The 24218-nt window shown below is 36.7% G+C and overlaps 1 protein-coding gene across 3 annotated transcripts in view; it reads left to right on the top strand.

The window, feature by feature from the left end:
* The window catches only part of LOC124166355 (leukocyte tyrosine kinase receptor-like), a 550686-nt gene that overhangs the window by 302825 nt on the left and 223643 nt on the right, over positions 1-24218 (top strand). For all 3 annotated transcript variants that reach the window (XM_046543833.1, XM_046543832.1, XM_046543834.1), the window contains exons 8-10: positions 2842-3014; positions 4930-5024; positions 6040-6093. In XM_046543833.1, the coding sequence (XP_046399789.1) occupies positions 2842-3014; positions 4930-5024; positions 6040-6093 (322 nt within the window). The remainder of the gene's footprint in view (positions 1-2841; positions 3015-4929; positions 5025-6039; positions 6094-24218) is intronic.

Below are 24218 nucleotides of genomic sequence, written 5' to 3'. Positions count from 1 at the left end.
TGAGTACAAAATTTTCCGTGTTCTTAACGAAAAATCTTGAATTTTGATTTCTCCTAGAGGCAGCTCTGGGTTAGAGAGGATAAATTAACCACTCCTTGATACTTTTTTAAATTTCTGCCAATATCCAGATTGATAAAGTAATATAATGGCACAATAAAGCAGAATAAAGGCATTATTTGATAAATAACGTGGTAAAATAAAAAATAATGATATTTCCAGAATCCATATGCTAAAACATATATACATAATAATACTTAATGGCCTAAGGACCACATTAAATCGCACCTTGCTGAACCATTTCACCGAATGAACCGGAACCGAATGGTCCGGAACCATATAACGGCATGTAAAGGCCATATGCATAGCACGGAAGACATCATGTAAGTGTTCGAATACACTCATAATAGTGATTTAAAATTTATATTTGGACTTCTGAGTCAAGCTAAGAGGTAACAATGATTTTTTACATCTGTGCCTTTCAGGCACATAGCGCCTGAAGTCATCAATTCCAATTTTGCGCCTGACGAAAATTTAAGTTACTGTAAGCACTGGTTAAGTTACTGTGTTAAGTTACTGTATAGACACCCATTTTAAATGCCACCATGATACATTCTGCTCTCTATTGTTAACTGGAAATTATCTCATTCTCATGAGGATAAAAGATCCCGCCTCCATTATGAACACGCAGTTTCCGAACAGCGTGGGCCTTATTAGCGCGAAAAGAGAACGATGCCCACTTTTGTGGGATTTGCTGGTTTCCTTGTTTCGGTAAATCAGCGAGGGAAGGTTGAGGGCTTCTTCCTGTTGAGTGGGACGCAGGTATCATTCCCTGAATCAAATGCCTGCCGTTAAGAAGTCTTCCTCTTGACCAAAAATATTTGCCTTCGCCAGAATTAGTTGAGGCATCATGGCGATAAAAAATTAACGATTTTTATCAAAATTACTCTTTAGGTTAGATAGGGAAAAGGTGACTCACTCACTCACTAATTCAACTTGAAGTCTGTTTTTGATAGGTAAGACTAGAGCCCAACCCAGACCAAGCCACGGGCGTGTGAATTTCACACAATGAAGATAGGGCGACCTGTTCCTTTACCTGGGCCACCTCGCACTTCGAGGATTTTGATTTGGCGCGTCCGAAGGCTTTTACGTGGACTCCACGATAGGAGTCGCAGTGCTCTAGCTCACTAGCATAGCCCTCTTAAGGTGAATTCATGCAAATTTTATTGATGTAAATAAATTGATTAATGAAATAAATAAGTAAATGAAATAGTTTTACGGAATTTCCATAAGTATAATCCATTGAGGGGGTGAGAAGCAAAAGGGTGCAAATGATTTGCTTTTCTAAACAGAGTTAGGTAAAGAAATTAGGTAAAGAAAATAAACGAGGTAGACTAGATTTCAGTATTACTTTTGATTTTCCACTTGGTGTCAGTACAGAAAAGAGAATCATTCGTATGCATTGGCCACCAAGTTTTTGTATATTTCTCTTATTAATTTTTTCAACCTAACTCTGTTTTAAAAAATCACTGGTATACTTGGCTTCTAAACCCTCAATTGAGATTTTTTCAGCTCATTGCCCACTCATAATCTTTCGAAAAGATATACAGACTTCCCGTTGAGAATTTCACGAGATTTAGAAATAGCCAAAAATACTACGTTTCACTTATGTTAACTCGCCTCATTGATGACTTTAAATTGTCCCCTTCCGGGTCGATTGAACCTAATCAAACCTTGAAAAATCCGTCGAACTCATTATTTTCAATAACCTTTTTCCCTTAAATATTCCAGTAAGGGGAAAGTGAACGGTGAAAAATTCTGAAGGAATCTATATCTAATGATAACCTTGCTAGCCACCATTAGGTTGTTTGGCATGAGGTTAATAATAATCAAAATGATAAATGCACCCTTCATGGCTATCCGAAAAATGAAAAATACTAATAACTCAAGTAGATGGTGAGATCTCCCACCAAGCATTTACTGCTACATCTACCCATAGAATACGGCATTAATACACTTATTCTGAAGTCAAAAATTAGTCCACGGTTTGTAATTGAAATTTTAATGCAGGGTCAGAGTGAAATGTTAACTGACAAATAGGAATGATGAGTAGGAAGAAGAAAAAGCTAAAATCTGTCTTCCGTGCTAGTGTAGCGACTAATTTCAACAGCGCAACTGTTACCATCCCTGATTGTCCAGGCATTGTGGGTAAGCTATTTTTGGTTTTCACCTTTTTTCCCGCAACTTTACGCAATGTCAAGAACGCTGGGATTAAGTCTCAAATGTGCATGCAGAGATTCTGCATCGAACGTACTGAACCCAGCCCTGTGGCACTTGGTAGGGCTTAGATAGACCCTAAAGTGTGACTGCGTAAATGCAGATAGACTTACACGATACAAAATGATCGTATTTAGATATATCCACGAGAAATTCAGATCTCTTTATCCGTCAGCGACGCTATCGGGGAGTTTAGTAGGCCAATAATTCTCAATGGGTGAAATCGCATTATATAATGAAGAATACACTAACAGTGGCGTAGCCAGGAATTTCGTTCGGGGGGTCCAAAACCAGGGGGAAATATTTAAAAACCAGGGTGATAGGAAGAGGATTTTCAGCGAATTTACAGTTTTCATAATCGAAAAAACTTCATTTGTTAGAGAAATATTTTGTAAATTCATGATTTTTCAATATTTTGTTTTCTTATATGAAGGAAAATAATTTTATTTTTATATTTCGGGGAGTCCGGACCCTCAGGACACTCCCCATGGCTACGCCACTGCACCTTATTGTAATATTCGTGCTATAGCCCATCAGCTTACGTTCTTATTTCTACTCTCGTTGCAGATTCGCTTCTATTACCACCAGTTCGGGCCGCATAGTGGATCTCTTGGTCTCTTTTTGGTGGAGTTAAATCCACCCCATGGCGAGAAGAAGACTACGCAACTGTGGTGGAGCTTCGGAGACCAAGGTGATTCTTGGCACAGGGGGACGGTGCCCCTTGTCAACGTTTCCTCCAGGTGAGTTGGGACAATATCTGAATAATTTACTAACAAGGAAAGTCCCTCATGTGTCACCACCAGATCTCGCTAAAATTTTGTTAGGGGATAGGAAATGGATCCCTACAAGTAGTTTTTGTTTCACCTGCCAACGCTCAACAAATTTTGAGATATTAGCGACAGAAAGTACCAGGAAAACGCCTAAATCTATTCGACCCGCATCACAACAATAGCCCCTTATACTCCGTTTCTGGGATGAAGGGCTCCGAGGGTCTGTTGCTGTGATTTGGGTTGCGTAATTTTAGGCGTTTTCCTTGTAGTTTCCTAGGAACGAGGAGACATATAATATTTAGTTTTTCCTAGAACCTACGTTCCGTCGCTAACATCTCGAAAAGTACTACGTTCCAGTGATTGCTACGATGAATTAAATTCTTATTAAGTTGCTGTAGAGGAGCTTCTATTACCACTTCATAATGCAGACTGAGTTAATAGCCGAGATGGCTTGCGCATATATTGGCGGCGAACTCTCTCGAACCCCGCGCCGGAAATTCATCGAATATTCCGGAATTTCTCTGGAGAGAGAGATAAAATATACCGGCCGGCGCCGAGATTTGAAAGCGGGCCGTCCGGCTGAAAGTCGAACGCGTATCCACCGGTTCAACAACTTGGAGAGGCAAATAATGCGCCACAAAGGGTTGGCGGTTGAAACAAAAACTATATCTTATGGGTATCCATTTCCTAATACCTAGCAAAATTTGAGTAATATATGGCGGTGAGATTTGAGGGAATTCCCTTGGAAGACAGGAAATATTTTAAATCTAACTACTTCACAGCTAGCCGCCTTGCTAGGTCTGTGACGTGCTTGTGAAAGAACTAAAAGAAAACGACGATATTGAAATTAATCTAGATGATATTCAAATAAATCAATTGTGAATTTTGAAAATTGAAATAAAGTAAATTTTGATCATGGAAAACCTATTCTTTGGAGATACAGTTTTTCTAATTTCCTTTATTTTCCGTAACAATATACTTGCAAATGGGGCTTGACAGGGGCGGTCATATGCGTCGTTTATTGATACTCGTGTTGAAACCAATTCGTGTTGAAGTCTATTTCTCATTGTCAGAAAAATATCTTTCAAGGTCGACCCGTTGTGTGATTGGGTTGATTTTATTGTGAATTTTCTGAAAATGTGCGAAATGGAAAACTTTTAGGTTGCTTTTATGATCGGTATATCTATGGTCCCATTTGTATCTCACTCATTTCATTTTTTTCCCGCGGGAAAAACTAATTTTGGTCCTTTCTCTGTCCAGCAAAGTTTCCCCGTTATTTTAGCAATTCTGTTGGACCTGGAAAGTAGATTTGTTACCAAAATGTTATCCTTTGCGTTATTCATTCGTTGTTTCAATTTTGAATAGGAGTTTAGATATAAGGAACGGAGTTAATAATTATCTCCGGCTTGATTTGGTATGATTAAATTTCAGCATTCATGATGAAAAGTTAATTTCACCCTCAGAAATTAATCGAATACAGATCTGGATTTCAACAGATACGTCTGTGCCATCATGTAATACACGTATTGAATATTTGAATTTCATTAAAGTAATTATTAACGAAAATTTAATTGCTTTCAGTGTCGTCAGAAAACTATCTTTCGAGGCAGTACTGTTGCTTGAATATTTGGATTTTATTTTGATACTCTATAGATTCAACACTCCCTCCCCCCGACCTTGCTGAATTGGGTTGTCGAATGATGAGCCTTCCTTCTTGGAACTTTTGAGCACTATCGCCGTTATAACTTCGTTTCCCGGGAAACTTCCACTTGACTTCCTGCTTAGCTCATCGTAAATTGGCCCTGAGGGGAAAGGGAGGATATTTATCGGGATACATCTGGGAGTTTGTACCTTATCAATGGAATTTGTGGCATTTCCTTTCCAGGTATTACCTCCAGTTCGAGGCGAGGAAAGGATTATCGGTGTTGGGTGACGTTGGCCTGGACGATATTTCCATAAGCCCGGAATGCTTCGGAATCGGTGAGGAATCCTGCTTTATTCTTATAACTAAAATACCATTTAATTATATAACAACTAAAAGAAATTGAGGCTGGCGAGATATAGAAGAATGGCATCCTGATAAAACGAAATAGAGAAATGGCAATTTTCTACAAATTTATTTATTCCTTGCCATTCCAATCCCCAAGGGCACCATGCAATGACAAATCTCACCCCATCCCCTTCCTCGACCTCCCTTACCCGAACTATATAAATGCAACTCTTTATTTTAAAATCATCTTGTTGTACTTGAGAATGACCTTATGGTCGAAACACATCGTACTTGGTTAAATAAAGTTTTTTAATATTGCCATATCTCTTTTTCATTAAACCTATACAACTACCGATATAACTTTATTATTATATATTACTATAATTAATGTAACTACGAATTAGATCCATTTTTTACTCGTTTACTTTGTGGAAATTCATTGTAATACGACACAAACAGATGTAGCATATTTCCATATGTTTTTTTTTCGCTCAACCCGTTTCAAAAATTACACTTCATAATCAAGAGCTGTCTCTGTTATACCTTATGAGTTATCTATTACATTTACTATCTTATTATATATCATATGTTTTCATCTTATTAATATAACTATATCGTCACAATTTATTGAGATAATTTTTGGACTAATTTGAAATTCATAATAAATTTAAGGTGAAACGCTGACTTTTTTCGAGAAAGTGTAGCCTTTACTAACCATATTATCATTTTATGGAAAAGTTAACGCGTAAATGGGAAATGGAAAAGTTTGCTCATTAAAAATACCGTACCGAGACTCTGAAATTATGTAAATAAACATGTGCAACGTGATGAGAGTGCATAATGATTTCTCGATGTTAGAAAATATAATTCACTCTATAATATTACATTTATTATATTTTTAAGAAGCTATTATCCGATATTCGTACTCATTAGTAGTTTTTGTCTTTGAAATAAATATTTCCTATTTAAACCTATTGTAATCACTATTTTGATTTCCTTTTTTAGGAGTCCCGCAGTCAGAAATAAAAGATTGGTACCCCGGTCAAGATGTTCCAAAAGGTAGGTGCCCTCTTTAGTCCTGCAAGTAAATATGCTGGTTTTGTTTGGAAATGCGAAGCAATAATACTCACACATATTAATTAACTAATGAATTTTATGCAGACCATTTTTTTCCAAAACCGACCATTACGGTGAAATTAATGTTATTCTTTGATACGGAACGATGTCAGATTCATTCATCATAGTCCTCTAGAGAGTACTCTGACGTCAAATTTGAGTAAGGAAAGGTGAACGACAGAAAAGCACCTTTCTAGGTGAATTAAATTACATGGAAAAATTAAAAACCAGTTGTTTATAGCTTTTCAAATGGTTTCAGTAGCTATTGCCATTATTTATGTAATATTTCCCAAGCATAACACCTTTTGAATAGCTCAGAGAGGAAGTATAATTGAATACAGACTGGTGGTTAGAAAATAGGATAATAACTCTGTAGTTAATCGTCCTACAATGTGGCTATGGGGTTTACTGAATGGAGGGAAGTCGAAGTTTATAATTGGTTATATTTTTGTAACAACAGGTATCATGTCTTGGCGGGGCTATGAGCAATGTGATATTGCTTCAAGATATCAAGCATATCTCCATTGAAAATGTAGTGTAAAACAGTAGCTTCAATATCCCTTTAATGATTGAAGTTACAAAAGCGCTTCGAAAAATCAATAAGTACCATAATTCATAATGGTTTCGAAAGTTTGGCCGGTAAATAAATATTTGCTTGGAGAGTTACAACGGTTTTAACGTGGATATTACTGATTTCCTAAACTTTGGTGCTCCCAAGTAGTCTTCCGCGGAGAATATAAGGGTAGGCAGCGATTATTACGGGTTTCCTTCCGCGTTTTTCCATTTTACTGGACAATATTTTGCCAACGTTCCAGTAAGCTTCCTCCAGTCCACTACAGTTCCGATGTATCAATATAAAGACGACCAAATTTCTGCACAGACACTTGAGTGGACCTGAGGACGCCAACTAGAACGTTGGCGAAATATTGTCAAGTAAAATCGATAAACGCGGAAATAAACGCGGAATAACCGCTGCCTACCCTTTAACCTGGATGTGCTTAATTAGGAATTTATATCGGCGGTTCAATAAATAGCAAAATCGTGGCTATGTTTCTAGCAATCAAAATTAAGGAATAGAATAATCTGCTGGGTAGTTAATTGTATCAATAATGAATATTCGCTCAATAATAATAAAAAATCACTGAATCCGATGCTGATTCTCCAAACAGCTACAGTGACCCCATTGCTAGAAAAAATTTAATCTGACTTTCAGCATATTTTTTATTTACAATTCCTCCCTTTACATCATCCTTTCTTTTACAAAGTATTGAAATTATAATACCTAAGAAGAGGTAATAAACTTAAAACAGAACGGAAAACCAATGTTTACTGCTTAAAGTCTACAAAATAGTATATTTTTCCAAATACGCTCATTTATCTATGCAGGCCCAATTTTTTTTTCTATCTTGTCAGATAATGTCAGAGCTTCAATTAGATTAATATCTTTTTTGAAAAGATTAAAAAAAAGGTCACTTAATGTAGAAAATCCAGATGTATGATTTTGTTAATGATAAAATTAATACTGAATATACTTTTTACATACAACAGGTTGAGATCAAAAAAGAAACTGCAATCTTTTCATGCATTTATAATTGTTTCATATCTGGTTTCAATTTACTTATTTTTTCAATTCGTAATGTAACTTGACTTGAGGTATCCAAATACAGGCAATGCCAAAGTAGTATTCGAAATTTATCCTCGTTAATTCTAAATGTAAAATATGCTTTTAATGTTGATTTTACGAATGAATAAATTTATTATTATAAAATAATTAAAAATATACGTTGAAAAATTGAGACTCAGAGCGTTTTCATGAATATTAACGAGTTGGAATGAATATTATGTCACATTTTTCGTCCATATAAACTGTGTACAGCAAAGGTCCGTAAAAAGTTAAGTAATTGTGATTACTCTGATCTCTTAATGCTGCTTCGCTTAGATTATACATTTTTCCGATAATTTGACGATCCCGACCTCCATGCCTGATGGATACAATTTACGTTAAATCAAATTACATGCATTTTCCAAGCACGCTCTCCCGCGAGAGTGATATTTTTCATGCCTACACAAGGATGCTAATAATCAGCTGAAAACTGCCGATCGGGTAGAATTTACTTTGGAAGCTGAGATGCCATTATGAAGTTTTGAGAATGCTGGGCTGGAGTAAAAATCCAATTAACTCTTCGACGGAAAGCTTTTAGTGCAGCCTTTCTTTTCCACTTTAACCGTGCTCTCAACTCGAATTTGGGAAAATGACCTTAATGGGGCTATTTATCCTTAGTTACTCGTCAGATGCCATTTTTCATGACCTTCTCCTCGAGTTAACATTCATTTCAACGATAACTCGCTCGCTTTGAGTAGCGAAATAATCTATCAGCGTTAGGATTTTAAGGGCACGCCACCAGGTGTGGAGGTACACTAAATCTGTCATGAATTCTTATGCTTGATATTTTTTGGGAAACTGTAAAAAGATAGAATTTAGGTTATCCTAAGAGATGAATCAATTTTAGAGTCCTATTTGTCAAGTTAGTGCTCTGATTTTTCAGATATGAGGACGAATTCGTGTCCTTTAAGGTAAATTAATGCCGAAATTATAGCACATTATGTAGCGGAATCGTGGTCCTTTTAACTTATATCGAAAAGATAAATTTCAGAGCGTTTGCATGAATGATGCTAAAATAGAAGTATAAGTGTCCATCCCTAATAATTTCGGTTCAACGTGTGTAGGTTAACCTTGAAACTTCAATATCCCTCCTATGAGAATGGATGTATGTGTTGATCGAAATGAACTTCTTTCTCAATCTAACCTATCGCTAACCTATCAACATTAAACCTTCTCCACATACACTAGTCCGTACCAACCAGTACCGAAACTGCTTGCAAGCTTTGTAATTCATTTCTTCCCTCAATTAAATGCTCCTCCACCCCGGAATCTTTTCAGAGTAAATTATACAAATATTTAAAACATTAGCACTGTTGGTTTGAAATGTAAGAATATTTTTTATGATAAATCTGATTTTTTGTGTGTAATGTTTATGTGGTTACATATAGCTGTTCTTCAATTCGCAAAAAAAGTGATAATTCTTACTAGTTAGGTATTCTACCTAATAGCCTACCGTGAGTAAACGATTTCGCGAGTTGCTTCTTTGGCCAATTTTGATTGAAAAGTCTCGTCCGTAAAACTTAGATTTCTTCATGGGTCCAAACGATTTACGCCAACTCGAAGGATATAAAAAATGTTTTTTTTTCCCTTAACTTACTCTCAGTACGGGTTAACGTTAACATGCAAGCTGAAACTAACTTTATCTCATTGTTAGACGGAATGGAAATTTAAGGGAGGTTCTCCGATAAATATTACTAAAAATATATATTTACTTGTGTAACTTGTAACCACCGAGATTTACTCTGTTATCAAATGTCAAAGGAAAGGTCATCGTACGATGCAGTTAAATTTAATTCTTAGCTTGCAAATAGTATAGTTGCTAATACATTTACATAAAATCCTGAACATCCTCCTATTTATTCAGGGTTATTTCACATACTTTCAATCAAATTAAGCATATTTTTATTACCAATATCCGCTACTTACACCTATTGCAATGCATTTACAGTTGATGGAATGATTGAATTGAGAGAAGTAAATGATGAGAGAAGTAAAGTTCTAAAACATGATAATTAATAGTAAGGATGTAGATGTAGGGGGATTAGTTTCTATTACTGATTTTAAAAACACATTAAAAATTATCAACCTTTTCTTTTTTTCGCTTTTTTTTCACTTGTTTTCTTCATATTTCAGCTCCCATTTAATCTTTCCCTACCCGAAATATCCCAGAATAATGGAAAAATATATCAACAGCTTATATAGGCAATAATAAACATATTTAAGAACACGGCATAGAAAAAATAATGAAAATGTGTGCCAAAGGTTCAGAAGGTACGCTACCACGCTGGCGCTCTCAATACCACCCGCGCATCAAGAATGAGAACAATCACTCTTGTGAAGAACGATGAATAACATAAGTAATTTGGTATTTGAATTCCCTTAATACACTGAGGTAGAAGTTTCTCATACAAAAACCAGCAGCAGGCCTAATATACACACCAAATTGCCCGCATTCAGCTTATCTGAAAATCTCCTCTCAAATTTGGTGTTATCTTCATGGAACGTCCCCAATGCTAATCTGAAACTGCTCCAAAATATTCTATGAAAAGGTGTGAATGAAAGAAATGCATTTTAGGATATGTTACACCCCATGGCCTAATACGCTGACAGAAATTCCTCGACATGGGCGAAATAATCATCACTTCTTTGTCACCCAAAAAGTTCTAACACACGTTTCAGAATCCAAGCCAAGCTCGATTTTCTTTATGATTCAGGTGTTTCATAAACGTCGAATCTAGGAAAAGTTTCCTAATCTTGGCGACCACGAATTTCTTCCTTTGTTTTAGACTCACTAAGACGAGGACTTTTAGTTAAAAATTGAAATTCAGCTCCTGCCTTGCCGATTGCTTTCACAAAATATTTCATCTGTCGTACTTTGATGTGCAATGGTGGCAAGTGAATATTTTCTGTCTCCACCAGGGAAATATGAGAACAATTTTTATGACCATGAGTGAAGCTATCGCGCAGAGGACAGTTCCGTAAGATGTAATGTTTTTCTCGGGCGCGGCTGCTGTATTCACAAAGGAAGCAGCAGTATTTCGTGAAGTCTGATTGCAATCCCGTGAGTGGAGCGACAACGTTCAGATCAGCGCAAACTTACCAATTATAATCACGATAATCAATATTTTCAAGGATTCGGCTGATATTTCCGTACGCATCCTTCATATCGGCAGAGTATGTAGATAGGACAGAAGGGAACTCATTCCCATTGGCCAACAGGACACCGAAATAGTTGACTCTGGGATCGCTTGTGGTATACCGAGGGAAGATGACGACAACTTCAATATACATCATTGATTTGAGAGGCTGATACTTTGTGGAACTCAATGATTAAGGAGAAAGAATACTTTTTAACTCCAATGAAAGTATAAAAACTTCAATCTTATATTTTTCATGGAATGAGAAAGTATTACTTTTCCTTTTTTGCTGCGAAAGCAAGAGAATTGCCGTCCATGCCGGAGCGGGAGAGGTACTGTGAGGGCCAGCGTAGTAAAGTGAATCTTCCGAGTTATTGCGAAATATTTTAATTATTGTTGCTATGCTATGCAACAAAATATTTTTATTGTTACTGCTGTTTCTAGTTGACATATATTTTTATCATTCGGGGGAGGATGATGTGAAATGGAAGCTGGAAGTTTTTAAAAATACGTGAAAATCCGCGAAAAAATGGCAAAATTGATCATTTTAAAAGCATTTTTACACAATTTACGGAGACTAATTCCCCCCAAAACTACCTCTTTACCATAAATATTAATTTTTTAGAATTTTGCACCCCTCAAAACCCCTAGAAAATTTTAGATAATCCTTTTAATTCCTCCAAATGACCGAAAATTCATAAAAATTGGAGGGGGGGAGCTCCCCAGAAAATGGTGGGTGAGGGGGAAATATGGAGTTCATATTCGGATTTAGGAGGTCATTTTACGTTAGAATCAGCAGGAATGGTGTCAGGGCCGATTTTCATGCCGTCCAGTATTATCGATCAAAAAGCTTGCTGTTACTTTCTCTTGATTTTTTTTTTCGTTTTAACACGGGGACCTTACTTCTGTATATTTCCATATTTTTTAACTCAAATTATTTTAAAGCTTGGTTAAAGCTGCTGAATAGAGCTGAGTCTAGGGAAAGACAAATTTTCACTCTACCCCTAATAGCTTTCGGGTTGGAGAGGGTGCTTCTCATTTGAATATTCATAACCACTCACCTTACGCACCTGGGACGCCAAACAAATCATGACGACTTATGAAAGTGGTATGAGCAGGGAAATGGGAACGAAAAAGTGCCTACGTGACGATTAGGCTAGCAAGGTAAAATCTTTAATGGTCCAGGGAATAGGAAAGATGCCCCATGCATGAAGTTATTGAGGAGACACTGGTTAAACAATCGACGGGATATAATTTTCCACCAAACATTAGAGATCGTCCTCATGGTAATTAAGCTTGGTGTATATTGAGGTAGTTTAATCGAATATTTTCTAGTTGATTTTGGTGTAGTCCTTCGCCTGTAGCGTGAAATTATATAGATGCCTTCATGATTTTACAGACAGAATTTATTATGGTTTTAATAGTTAAGGAATGAAACAGAGGTCATTGAACTGTGGAGGCATGGATGGATATTTTATCAACTTCACCGTGGGTTTTACATGGTATCCAAGCTGCGTATGACAAAAATCTTTTCTTTATGTATTATTTTAATGTAAATAGATAAATTTTCTGCCAATGGTTGTTTCATTTTGCATTTAACTTATATAAAAAATATTTTAGTTGTAATTGATCCCACATTCCACTAACTCTGTAACATGATACCTATGTAGTAAAGGGTCAACGACATTATGATCACTATGTTCTTTTCTAGTCAACGATTTTAAAATGCAGGGTCTTTTCGGCTAATCTAGCTTCGTTTATGTGGAGCTTGTAAATGATTTCTATCACCCATTTTGCGCAATTTTTCGCTTTGCATTATCATGACATTTCAATCAATATCTAACCAAAGTTTTGATCTCACTTGCAACCATTCATAAGCAAATATTGGCAAGGCTCTTCAACAGGTTTTATATCGGCAATTAAAAAGGTTTATCATGGGTTTTCCGATATATTTCCCCAAGTTAAAAACTCAATAAAAAATCTATTAACCAGGATTTTTACCTTAATATTCATTTTTACACTTAAGTAAGAATATTAATATTTGTTCTATTGCAATTTCAACTTGCAGTAACTGAAAGAAAATTGTTTTTAATGAAAATTTCTTTTTTAACGGTGTTAAGAGTTTTTAAAGGGTTTTCCGATATATTCACCCCGTTTTCGCACTTAAAGCCTCATCCTTGTCATTATTTGACCCGAAAAGATATCTGAGGCTGATTTTGAGGCATCCGAATATTTATTCTGCTTTTTTTAAACCCTCATTCATCGGTTCTTTCTCGGAATTATCCTCATTCCTTAAGATGAACACTCCCTGACCCGTATTAGTCCCTGGCGAAGTTAATGATTCGCCAGCCTTCTTCATCCGAAGCGGACGGTCTGACGAGGAGGGATTATAATCAGCTTTGAATTCTGAATCTTTTCAATTTCTTTTACGAGTGTAATCGATCGTTCAGGTTGCGTCTTTAAGACTTACTCCCCAAGGTTCCATCACGTACTTGATGCCCTGAAGTGAAGGTCTAGGCACAACGAGAGGTCTTTAGAGGTTTTCTAGTTAATGTTAGAGAAGAAACATATTAAGAAAATGAAGATATGATGAGAAAGGAGATAAACATGAAAGGTATTTATCGCTCTGTTATTTAAGAATACTTCGTGAAACAAATGTGTCGTTCGTAATTTCGAAAGACAACGGGTGTAGAAAGTATTTAATATTAAAACAACGGGCGAAAGAGAAATGTTTTTTATATTGCGACAAACAAAGTTAAAAAATCAGGCGTGATGAAAATCAATTAACTTTTTTTGGTACTCAAAGTTTCGAACTCGGGTCATCTAACATGTTATTTTTTTATGTTTCTAGTTACTCTACCTGTTTATACAGTGTTTTTGGAAGTATATGGAGAGTAAAAGGAGCTACAAAACGCTGGGCATGGTGGGTGTGGAGATGGGTCATTATTTCATTGAAAATTTAACACCTAATTTCTAAATCATTTAACTATAAAATACTTACTTATCGTAGAATAACAAATGTGAAGTCGACGAATTATTTGGTGAAATATTATGTTCTCAACTGTTCTCCATTAATCTCACGTTAGTATTTTTCAGTAGTGGAAAGGCCAAGAGGATTAAAATTCTTGCCTTTTAATTCTCAAAGATTAAGATTTAAAAAAATAAGATCAAGTGGGTTAGTGACGAGCAATCTATTTCTCCTCAATATTAGCCAAATAATATCAATTTACTAATAAAACGCGTTATAAAGTTAGGAATATGATATATTTTCTCATCGAGAATGGAAAATTTTGTAGTAGGCATAATTATGACTTAATTTTTAAATTTCACTTAACAATGAAATTGGGATCGCCCTCCGCCTGTGACGCAAATGGTGATTTATTTCAAACTATTTAATAACGCGGTGATTGACAACACATTTAGTGGTCGACTTGGGAATCCTCAATTGTAAATTTTGAAATTCAACCGTTTATCAAAAACATAGTCTCTAGCTATATCTGTGGATGATATGAGGTTAGTGTTGGTGGAAGAAACATGAAAAATTTTAATTCTTATCGTACTACTTATAGCGACGCGAGTAGAGAGTTTTGTGAACCCATTTAAGCGCCCCGTGATTGGCAACAGATTTTGTTTACTACTTGAATCCTAAATTGTAATGTTCGAGATCGTTTATCTAACATATAGTCTCTATGTGTGTGAAGGATGAAAGGATATCTTGCTGAGAGGAAAGAGAACCAATTTAAATTCAGATTTTTCTTCTGTCAGCGACGCGAATGACGAGCTTTCAGGTGTGCCCTAAGGCTCAGTGCTAGGTCCAATACTATTCCTTATCTATATACAGCACTTATGCAAAAGTAAATTCTCCCATAAATTAATTTCCGTACTGATGTCGCTCCACAAATTCATGAACGATCATTACGGGAAGAAGTTAGACCAAATATTTAAGTAGATAAAACATTAATTCGTGAAAGGATATTAAATGATTGAAGTCACATTTTGCGTCGAACATGAAAATCCTCAATTATAATTTACGAAATTTAACCCTTTATCTAAAACATAATCTTTATATATGTGGAGGATATGAGGCAAGCGTGTGTAAAAGGAACCAGAACATATTTCAATTCGGATCATTCTGCTGTCAGCGACGCTAGTGGCGAGTTTTGTAAGCCAATATAGGTGGGCTGTGATATTGTTAATTGGCAACACATGTCCAACTTGGGAATCCTCTATCGTAATTTTCGATATTCAACTGTTTATTTAAAATATATTCTCCAGTATAGTAGGGTAAAAGGTTATTAGGGTGAAAAGAAACAGAACCAATTCAAATTCAAGCCGTACTGCTGTCAGCGACACGGATGGCGAGTTTTACAAACCCATTTTAACGCGCGGTGATTAACAAGACATTTTTCGCCCAACTAGTTAGATGGCCACAATTCTCAACTGTAAGTTTTGAGATCATACCGTTTATCTTAAATATAATCTCCATATCTGTGGTGGATGTAATGCTAATGTGGGGGGGAATGGAACCGGAGCCAATAAAAAATTCGGATCGTATTCCTACGAGTGACACGAGTGGCGAGTTTTGTTAACCCATTTAAACACGCGGTGATAAAAAACACATTTTGCGCCCAACTAGAGAATCCTCGAATGCAAAATTCAATATTCTACTCTTAATGTTAAATATAGTCTCCATATGGGTGTAGGCGGTAAGATAACTGTGCGTAAAAAGAAGCAGAACCAATTTAAACGTATATCGTTCTATCAGCGGCCTTAGTTTTGTGAACCCATTTAAACAGAGTTCGCAGAGGTAGCGTTAAACTAAAGAATCCTTAATTGAAGGGGTAGAAACCAAGAATTACGAGTGATATTTTTCTGTACAGAGGGATTCACGGAATTCGATAGAAGAAATATAATAAAAAAATTGGGTGTTTAAAGGATACGAGTGAGTCTCTGCTCTGTGTTGACTTCGAGGGGAAAATAAAGTACACTACAAAATATCCAGTCGATCTTGAATGTTTTCTTACCTTATTTGTGTGCCTAACTCTATTTAGAACAAAACAATCACTCATTCCCCTTGACCACAAAATGTGCTGTCGATCACCGCGTAATAAAGGTTGCACAAAAGACACGATTCGCTTCGCTTATTGCAGAACGATCTCAATTGCACAGTGAAATAAGTCGTAACCGTTACTGTTATTGATAATTTTCTTTCGCGATTATTAAATCTATCGATGCCACAACTTTATAATGCGTTTCCTCGCTAGAGAAACTCTTTTTTCTATCATTGGGGAGAAATGGATCGGTCTTCATCAAAGATATAAGAAATTCGCTGCAGCGATTTCAAGGGGAAATAAAAAAATGAAAAAAAATCAAAATGAAAATACCGGATTTGGTATTAAAAATATTCAAAATAAAAAATATATGAAATCAAATTTTTGCGTTGACTTATAAAGTGTTCTCTTGTTTCCTGATTTATGTTATTGATTTTAAGTTTCGTCTTCATCAAAAACATCACCTTACGCAAACGTATGCGCTAATTTATTTGTCTTTCGTACAATGACTGGTTTATTATAATATTCGAGACACCCATTTAGATACAGTGTGTCCCATTAATCTTTACCACCTGAAATAACTTTTTGTCCAGATGCAAATTCAAAAGTATGTCAAGCAAATGTCCATTAGCCGTCAGGGGGGCATTAATTAGCATGATTGCCTTCCTTGTAGCTTTGTTATTTACAAAAATATGAACAGCGGTATTTCTTTTTTAAATGACACCCTATATTTTATATTCAGCAATTCATTTCCTCCGTTTAAAAAAGACATACCGCTGTTCATATCTTTGTAAATAACAAAGCTACAAGGAAGGCAGTCATGCTGATTAATGTCCCCCTGACGACTAATGAACATTTGCTTGACACATTTTTTGAATTTGCATCTCGACATAAAGTTATTTCGGGTGGTCAAGATAAATGGGACACCCTGTATATGCTCGTTCACATATAGGCTCCGTGGTGAGGAAAGGTTAGCGTGGGTGGTAGGAACCAGAACCGATTCCTCGTACGCTATCACCCCAATCATCATCGTCATCATCATACCCTTGGCCCCAGATCACTCTCGTCGTGTTTTCTCCCGCAGATATCGTTCTCGCCGTAACTTGTCCTCTCATCTGGACATCGGCCGGGTCGACACTGAATGTGTCATTACATGCTGCATGGCTCTCATTGTGGGTGTAACTGGATTCGCGCCCTTATCTGTACGGGTGCGGTTGGCAGGTTGGGGCGCTTTGATTGGTCGTCCTTTAATGGACTGCGTGCATTCGTGGTGATAATGCGTAAGGATATCGTAAGCTTTGATTCCAAAACGCTTCGCCGTCCGCTGTCCACAGCGAAAACTTCCCGGGTAAAGTAGGTATGGGCTCGTTTATCAATTTGACCTGATAAGTTGTTGATTGTGATAGATTTAGTTAAACTGATGGGCCCGGACTATCCTGGGCTCCGTCTAATTCCAATCAACTTTTAATTGGACTCTCGTTTGCGCGTACAAGGCCAGCGAGTAGCTCTAAGAGGGGGTAACTCATATCGATTATTCACGAGTTCATTTCGTGGAAATTCATTGTAATATGATACAAGCAGCCGTAGTAATTTTCCTCACTAATTTATTCGCTCAACCGGTTTCAACGTTCACCCGTCATTAGCAAGAGCTTTCTCTTAATAATCATGAGCAAATGGACGCAGTCACTCCTGTCGCGAGGACGAGTGAGGAGCGATTCATTTCATCTCAATGATAGCTAAAGAGTACCTATCTAAAGCGAGGAAATGCATTGAAAAGTCATAAATTTGATATATTTTACCATCGCGAACGGAAATTTCTTTATCCCACATCAATGACGGAGCCGAAGTCGCGTTTCCAGAAACTGGTCCGGCGAGTATAGCCAAGGTATAGCACGCACCCCAACCAACCAGTTTACAAAAGACATTTCGATTGGCGCATATGTTTGCGATGTCAGTGTAATGTGATTTTCGTGTAAAGAGGAGACTTAAAAATAATAAATTTTTAGCATAATTCAGCAAAGAATTGAACGCGATGTAATTTAATGCAAATATTTTATTTTTAATATATTTTTTCCATTTTTAGTATTTTTTCTAACGATCTACTTTCCTTTTCATTTTTGAATATTTTTTTTAACTTTAAAATGCTTCTGCGAATTTCTTATAGGTATCTTTGATGCGGAGCGATCTGTTTCTTCTCAATGGTAGCAAAAGAGTATTTACTTTATCGAGAAAACGCAAACAAAACTATATTAACAAATGTTGTCCTGAGCAAATGTCCTGTCATCATCATTGGTCAACCATCCGAAGATTGGTTTGACGCAGATCTCCTCTCAATTCTTAGCTAATAATTTTTTCACAGCTGCGTACTTCTTCCCCTTCAAATCCTCCTATATCTGTTCGATATATTCGCGGTATATATGGGGTTGGGTGCATTAGAGTTTACCGTCGTACTAGACTACGCAGTCGTAAGCCTACCTCCTTAATGAGCACAAGTTGATGTCAAAAAAACACGCCTAACGACCTGTTTCATGTTGTGGTATCATATGATTGTTTTCCCTTCCGCACCAAATTAGTGAAGAGATAAAAAGGCCAGCTGGTTAATTCGCTTGGGGGTCCTTTCGAAACATTATCCCTTGAAACGAGTAAAATGTCCTGCGATTGAAAAAGCGAAGTCGTCGGAGCCCGTTTTCCTTTCACAGGGTTGGTTGGGTTCCTTATGGATACGGCCCGAACTTAGCTAACAATTCCCCGGACGGGAGAAAGTTGATTGTTCCCCGTGATGGATTGAGCAATGCTTACGCCCCATTAATCCTCATTTGCTGGGAATGGCATCGTAGAAACGGAACAGGGGCAATAAGATCCCTTCATTTCTCATTCATTGCAAAAAAATTGCCGCCGACGGAGTTTCAGATAACTGTGTTATTTTTTACGTCTTTCCTACGGCTGACGTGAAAGCAAAATTAAGTCGTGTCTTTTTACATGAAGTAACCGCATCATTGGTCTATAATTGTGATTTGAACGATTCGTGAATGAGACTAAATTATGGCGAATGTTCAAAATTAAAGTAGTGCTTTTGGTGGACTTGTTTTTAATATCCGGGTACCGAAGTGAAAAAAAACTTAACTGAAGTCGCAAATTGCAATAAAGCTCAAGTTCGTTCGCCCATGATTTGTGACAATCCACTTTTCAATACAATTATTTAAGTCTTCATCTAATATTCTCCATATGAATAGATATTTTAGGTACTCTATGCAATATCAACTCCTCGAAAAAGAAAAATCTAACCACAGCTATTGTAAACTCAGAATTGTGCAATGAAACGATTCATTCCAAATTTCATTACCAGCGGATTTGCGCTCTTTGTGGCAACAAGACTTCAATCTTAAGCCTCAAATTACTTATTCTCTTGTTATAATATTATTCTAATGACGATACTCGAGTGAACGTTGACATAAAAACTATTTCCCAAGGTATGTCATATGGATAGACATTTCATCGTCTATATACTTGTAATATACGTATTGTTTTTCATTTATGGTCGGTGGTTTTGCAAAATATTTACACCGTACGATGCAAGCAATTATTATTTGTTTGGTATCCACACCAGGGTAGGCTTGGGATTGCCTGTTATCTTTGTATTCCTTGGAATTTCTTAGAGTATACTTGTAATTGATTTTATTGAATTTTATTGCTTTGCATTAAAAGGAGGTAATTAAAAAAATGAAAAAATAAATAATCAAAATATCAACAAAAAATAATAAAAAATATAATGAACAGAAATGAAAACGAAAAATGATAAAATTAATTAAGAATATTGCTTTTTGCAAACCGAAAAATATGCAAAATCTGTTATTTATTAAAAAAATACATGTACGTTATTAAAGTGACCCTTGTGGCGTCATTGCATGACGTCATCAACTCATCTGCGGAGAATATTATGGCCTTGGATTTTCCGCTTCAAGTAAAGCTCGAGAAGATGACGAGTGATCCAAAATTGAAGAATATGGGTCTATATATTTTTTATATCTAGCATATATCCTACAAATTGGCTTGCTTTTGAATGTCATCTGTGGGCCCTTTTACACAAAGGTCACCTTTTCTCTCTCTTCACCATCAATGGACCCAACCTTTTCAGAGGAGGAAATTTGGTGAGGCAGTCGGCTGCTTGGTCGGTTTACCTCGGGAAGATCACTGAAGAAATTTTTACGGGTGGCAAAGATAATTACTAATTCATTTTGTAATAAAAAAACAAGATTGGAAAATAATAATACAAAATTATGCCTTATACAAATTGTACAAATTTTCTCTGCGAACACACATACTTTTAAAAGAAAATTTAAAAAATAAAGAAAGTTATCAGAATGATAGCACAAAAAATAATTGAATTCAAAGAAAAAGAAATAATAACAAAAACAATTTGTCAATTTCCCAATGTTTTGGATTATTATTGTAGAATCGCTCTCGGCAATTTGAAATAAATTTTAAATTTAAGTTTCTATTTCTCACAAACAACAATTTACACCAACAGCAGAACACATGCGCTATTTTTTAAACGAATTATTGTAAACTGGCTTGAGCTGTGAGTGAGCCAAGGCTCACCAGTACAGCAAGGAAATTGGCAGTCATTCAATGAGATCGATACATCAACAATATCCAGGCAACATTGTCGGCGTTAACATATGACATCCGTGCAATATGATTTTAATCCCATTAACGTTGTATGGATATGTGCAATATATCCAATGGACCCACCCGACAACATTGCAGGTATTTTATTTATTTACCTTAATTGCCCCCGAAAACAGCACAATGAGGACTTTACATCGGGAGTTTAAACAATCAACAATAGACGATCACACATACCCAGGTCTTGGAAGGGGCAACCTATCTAGGTGGGACCCGAACCCACGACCTTCGGTATGGTTGGAGAGGACTTATCCCCGCCGCCACCGAGGCCGACAAATTATAATCTCTTAGGTGTTTTCTATATATGTAATGAGTAGGTCTCCTAATCATGGTTTTTGGTAATCCCAAGACATACAGACAAAATATATGATCTCAGCATTCTCTTCGGATTTTCACCGCGTCCGTTGGCTTTTGGTGACAACAGGTTCGCTGACATTGCAATCAGCGTCTTCGGGTCGAAGGTGAAGTAACTCGGAAAATTTACGCCTCATATAGGCCTTTTCATCCCGGTGCTGCTCTCTCATTGGTCGGTGGTTGTCCATCTCTCATTGCTGGCGTCACACACTCTACAACCACCGACCAATGAAAGAGCAGCACCGGGATGAAAAGGCCTATAAGGCGGAAATTTTCCGAGTTACTTTGTACCGTGGTGTCCTGACGGTGATTTTACGGGTTTCCCGTCGTCCTTAGGGTAAATGCCAGGCCAATACCACTCCCGTACCAGTGTTCAACCCCAGTTGTGCTGAAGAGGCGTAAGCCTAAGCAGCTTCGCGAGATATATATTTTTTGCTATCCTGTTACTTGTTACATATTTCATATTTTATGTACTGTTATTATCTCGCGAAATAAACATTGTTGAACTGAACGAGTTTCTTCTCCTTCGACCTGAAGACGCTGACTGCAATGCCAGCGAAACTGTAGTCGCCAAAAGTCAACAGCCGCAGTGAAAAACCGAAGAGAATGCAGAGATCATCTGATCAGCGCCGCGAAAATCTTCGAACCTACAGACAAAATATGTGTTAAATGTGTGCTCTTAAATTCTATACAAAACATATGCTACCTATGGATATTGTTAGGAACAATAATTTTTTTAACATAACGGATATTACAACTTGAATATCTAACTAACATTACTTTTACAACCCATCGTGGATGTTACAAATAGGATATCTGTACAACATTGTCAAAATATCCATCCTGTAATAACAAAGTGTTTTGTATACATCAACCTCATTTGGATATCCGATGCATCTCGTCTGTTCCTTGGGAAGGTTCTTAAAAGAGATAGGAGAGGAGAGAGGTAGAGTTTATGGAATAAAAATGAGCGGAAAGAAGAGTGCGGCAAACCGCGCTGAAGGAGCTCTCAAACATCCAATAAGATCTTCCACCCCACTCTTGTGATGTAAGCGCCGCCTCATCCTGAAACCTCCTACCGAGGGAGTAGGTGGGTAGGAATGGGCTCCCGTTTTCCCCGGGGGCATGCCTAGGGAGGCCTCTCTTTGGGGGGGGAGGAGATGGAGAAGGGGGCAGGGTTATTCCACCGCGCCCCCGGCGGTAGTTCCTTTGATATGCTCACCTCCAGCGCCACGCCCAGCCGCGCCATTCCTCTCTATCTCTATATATCTATCTCACTCCTACCGTCCTTCCACCATAACGCCCTCAGCACAGTGGATCGTACCATATCATTACAACACAATGCAACTTACATTAACCCTTAACCAGTGACGTGTAATTCTTGCTACACTACCACTGACTTCTGGGAGACCGCAATAAAACAAAAATTCATAAAACGTTGCAAAGTCATTTTTATTGCTCCGTTTAACGTTTCTTTGACTTCTCAATTATTATAAAATTTATATTTAAAATTATGCATTCCCAATACGACCCAACTTTTTCAGTAAAAATTGTCATTTGAATCAGGATCAAAAAGCTGTTATCAAAAACACTTGAGTTGCTATTATTATCGTAACTTTTTAAATTAAGTACTTATTTATCCACGTTATGCAATTAAAAATGCTTCCTTAAAAATTAATAATTATTATTATTCTTGAAAAATCACTAGGAATTGTTTTTAACAACTTTTTGAATTATTTCCACCAGCATTACGTTTATTGGTTTTTCCAATTTAGTGACGTGAGGTCTCACAGACCTCTACTCAAATTCAGTTGCAAATTTTCAGGAATAAATAATAAGAACGTTAAATTTTAAAAGTGCTTATTGTACAAAATTATGAAGCTAACGATGATTTTTAGATATTTAAAAACAGTCACTTTGAAAATATGCATAGTTTTAGAAACGCAGCGGTCTCTCAGACCGCACGTCACCGGTTAAGGGTTAAAAAACCATGCATAAAAAATTCTTTTATTCTTTTGACTTAAGGTGGACACCACAGTGGTCACATGAAATCGTTTCAGGCTTGACATGGTGGAAATGCGATGTATCCGTAATAAAATATAAACAACAAATGGTATTTTATACTCTTAAAAAGCAAGCACTTAAGCAAAGAGGAAATTAAATAAAAGCAAAGTCATAGGAAAAATACAAAACTTACAAATCCGTCGTGTTCTTTTAATATTCCCATGCATTGATCTTCTCTGACCAGATATATTGACAAAAACCAAGCCAAACAAAAGTAACAAATTAGAAAAAATATCGAAAAAAAATTATGCTTAAGTGCAGTAATTCGATTACCATGCCCAATGGGTTCGGTTTACATTCAAAGTGGCTTTTTACACGGTACACGGAATTGTGCAATCTGACGTACGTGCGAAGGCGCAATCAAAATTGTGTCGTGTAAAGCGGTGAATTGCTAGAACACATGCGAGAATGCGTGGACGCGAGACGGCAAAATAGCCCATGTTCTAATTTCGTTCATGCATTCGCGCAATTCCACGCCATTTTAGAAATTAATGCAGCTCTAACCTGGGCAATTCCGTGTACCGTGTAAAACGGCCTTAAAAAAGATTCACCGCTCTGCTTTTTCGGAAGCTTCTACACTATGGAACCATTTACTTCAACATACACATTAAGGCATAAAAAATTACTCTTCCTACTCATTGCATTAAGGATGGAACGTTGAGCATCCAAAATCACGCATACAAAATTAGCAATGAAAAATCCCACTACAATCAATACGTGCTGTTTTAGTGGGAACAAAATATTCAAAGTTTTCAATCCACTGTTAGGAGAACTTGAAGTCCAACTACAAGATTAAACGAGATTAATCGAGACACAATCATCATTAGGTACTAATTGATTGAAACACGTTTTGCATGCTGTTAATATACAATTGGTGGGAAGTGGTATGTATTTTTTTATAGTCCATCTTATCATTCCAAACTTAAATATGTAACCTCACTACCAACCATTTCGACATTCTATGTCAATTACATCCGAAAATGACACATATGTAGAATGTACATAGAAAATATGTGCTGTTTATAATTTATATTATCATGGATACCACAGTCGTAAGTGCATCGTCACTCATTTAACTGCAGGCATAGTAGCAGTTACATTTACAGTTGTAAT

Source organism: Ischnura elegans, chromosome 10 (genome assembly GCF_921293095.1).
Source record: "Ischnura elegans chromosome 10, ioIscEleg1.1, whole genome shotgun sequence".
Taxonomy (NCBI): Eukaryota; Metazoa; Arthropoda; class Insecta; order Odonata; family Coenagrionidae; genus Ischnura; species Ischnura elegans.
Note: the sequence above shows the minus strand (reverse complement) of the source record. Positions and strands in the feature narration are given on the sequence as shown.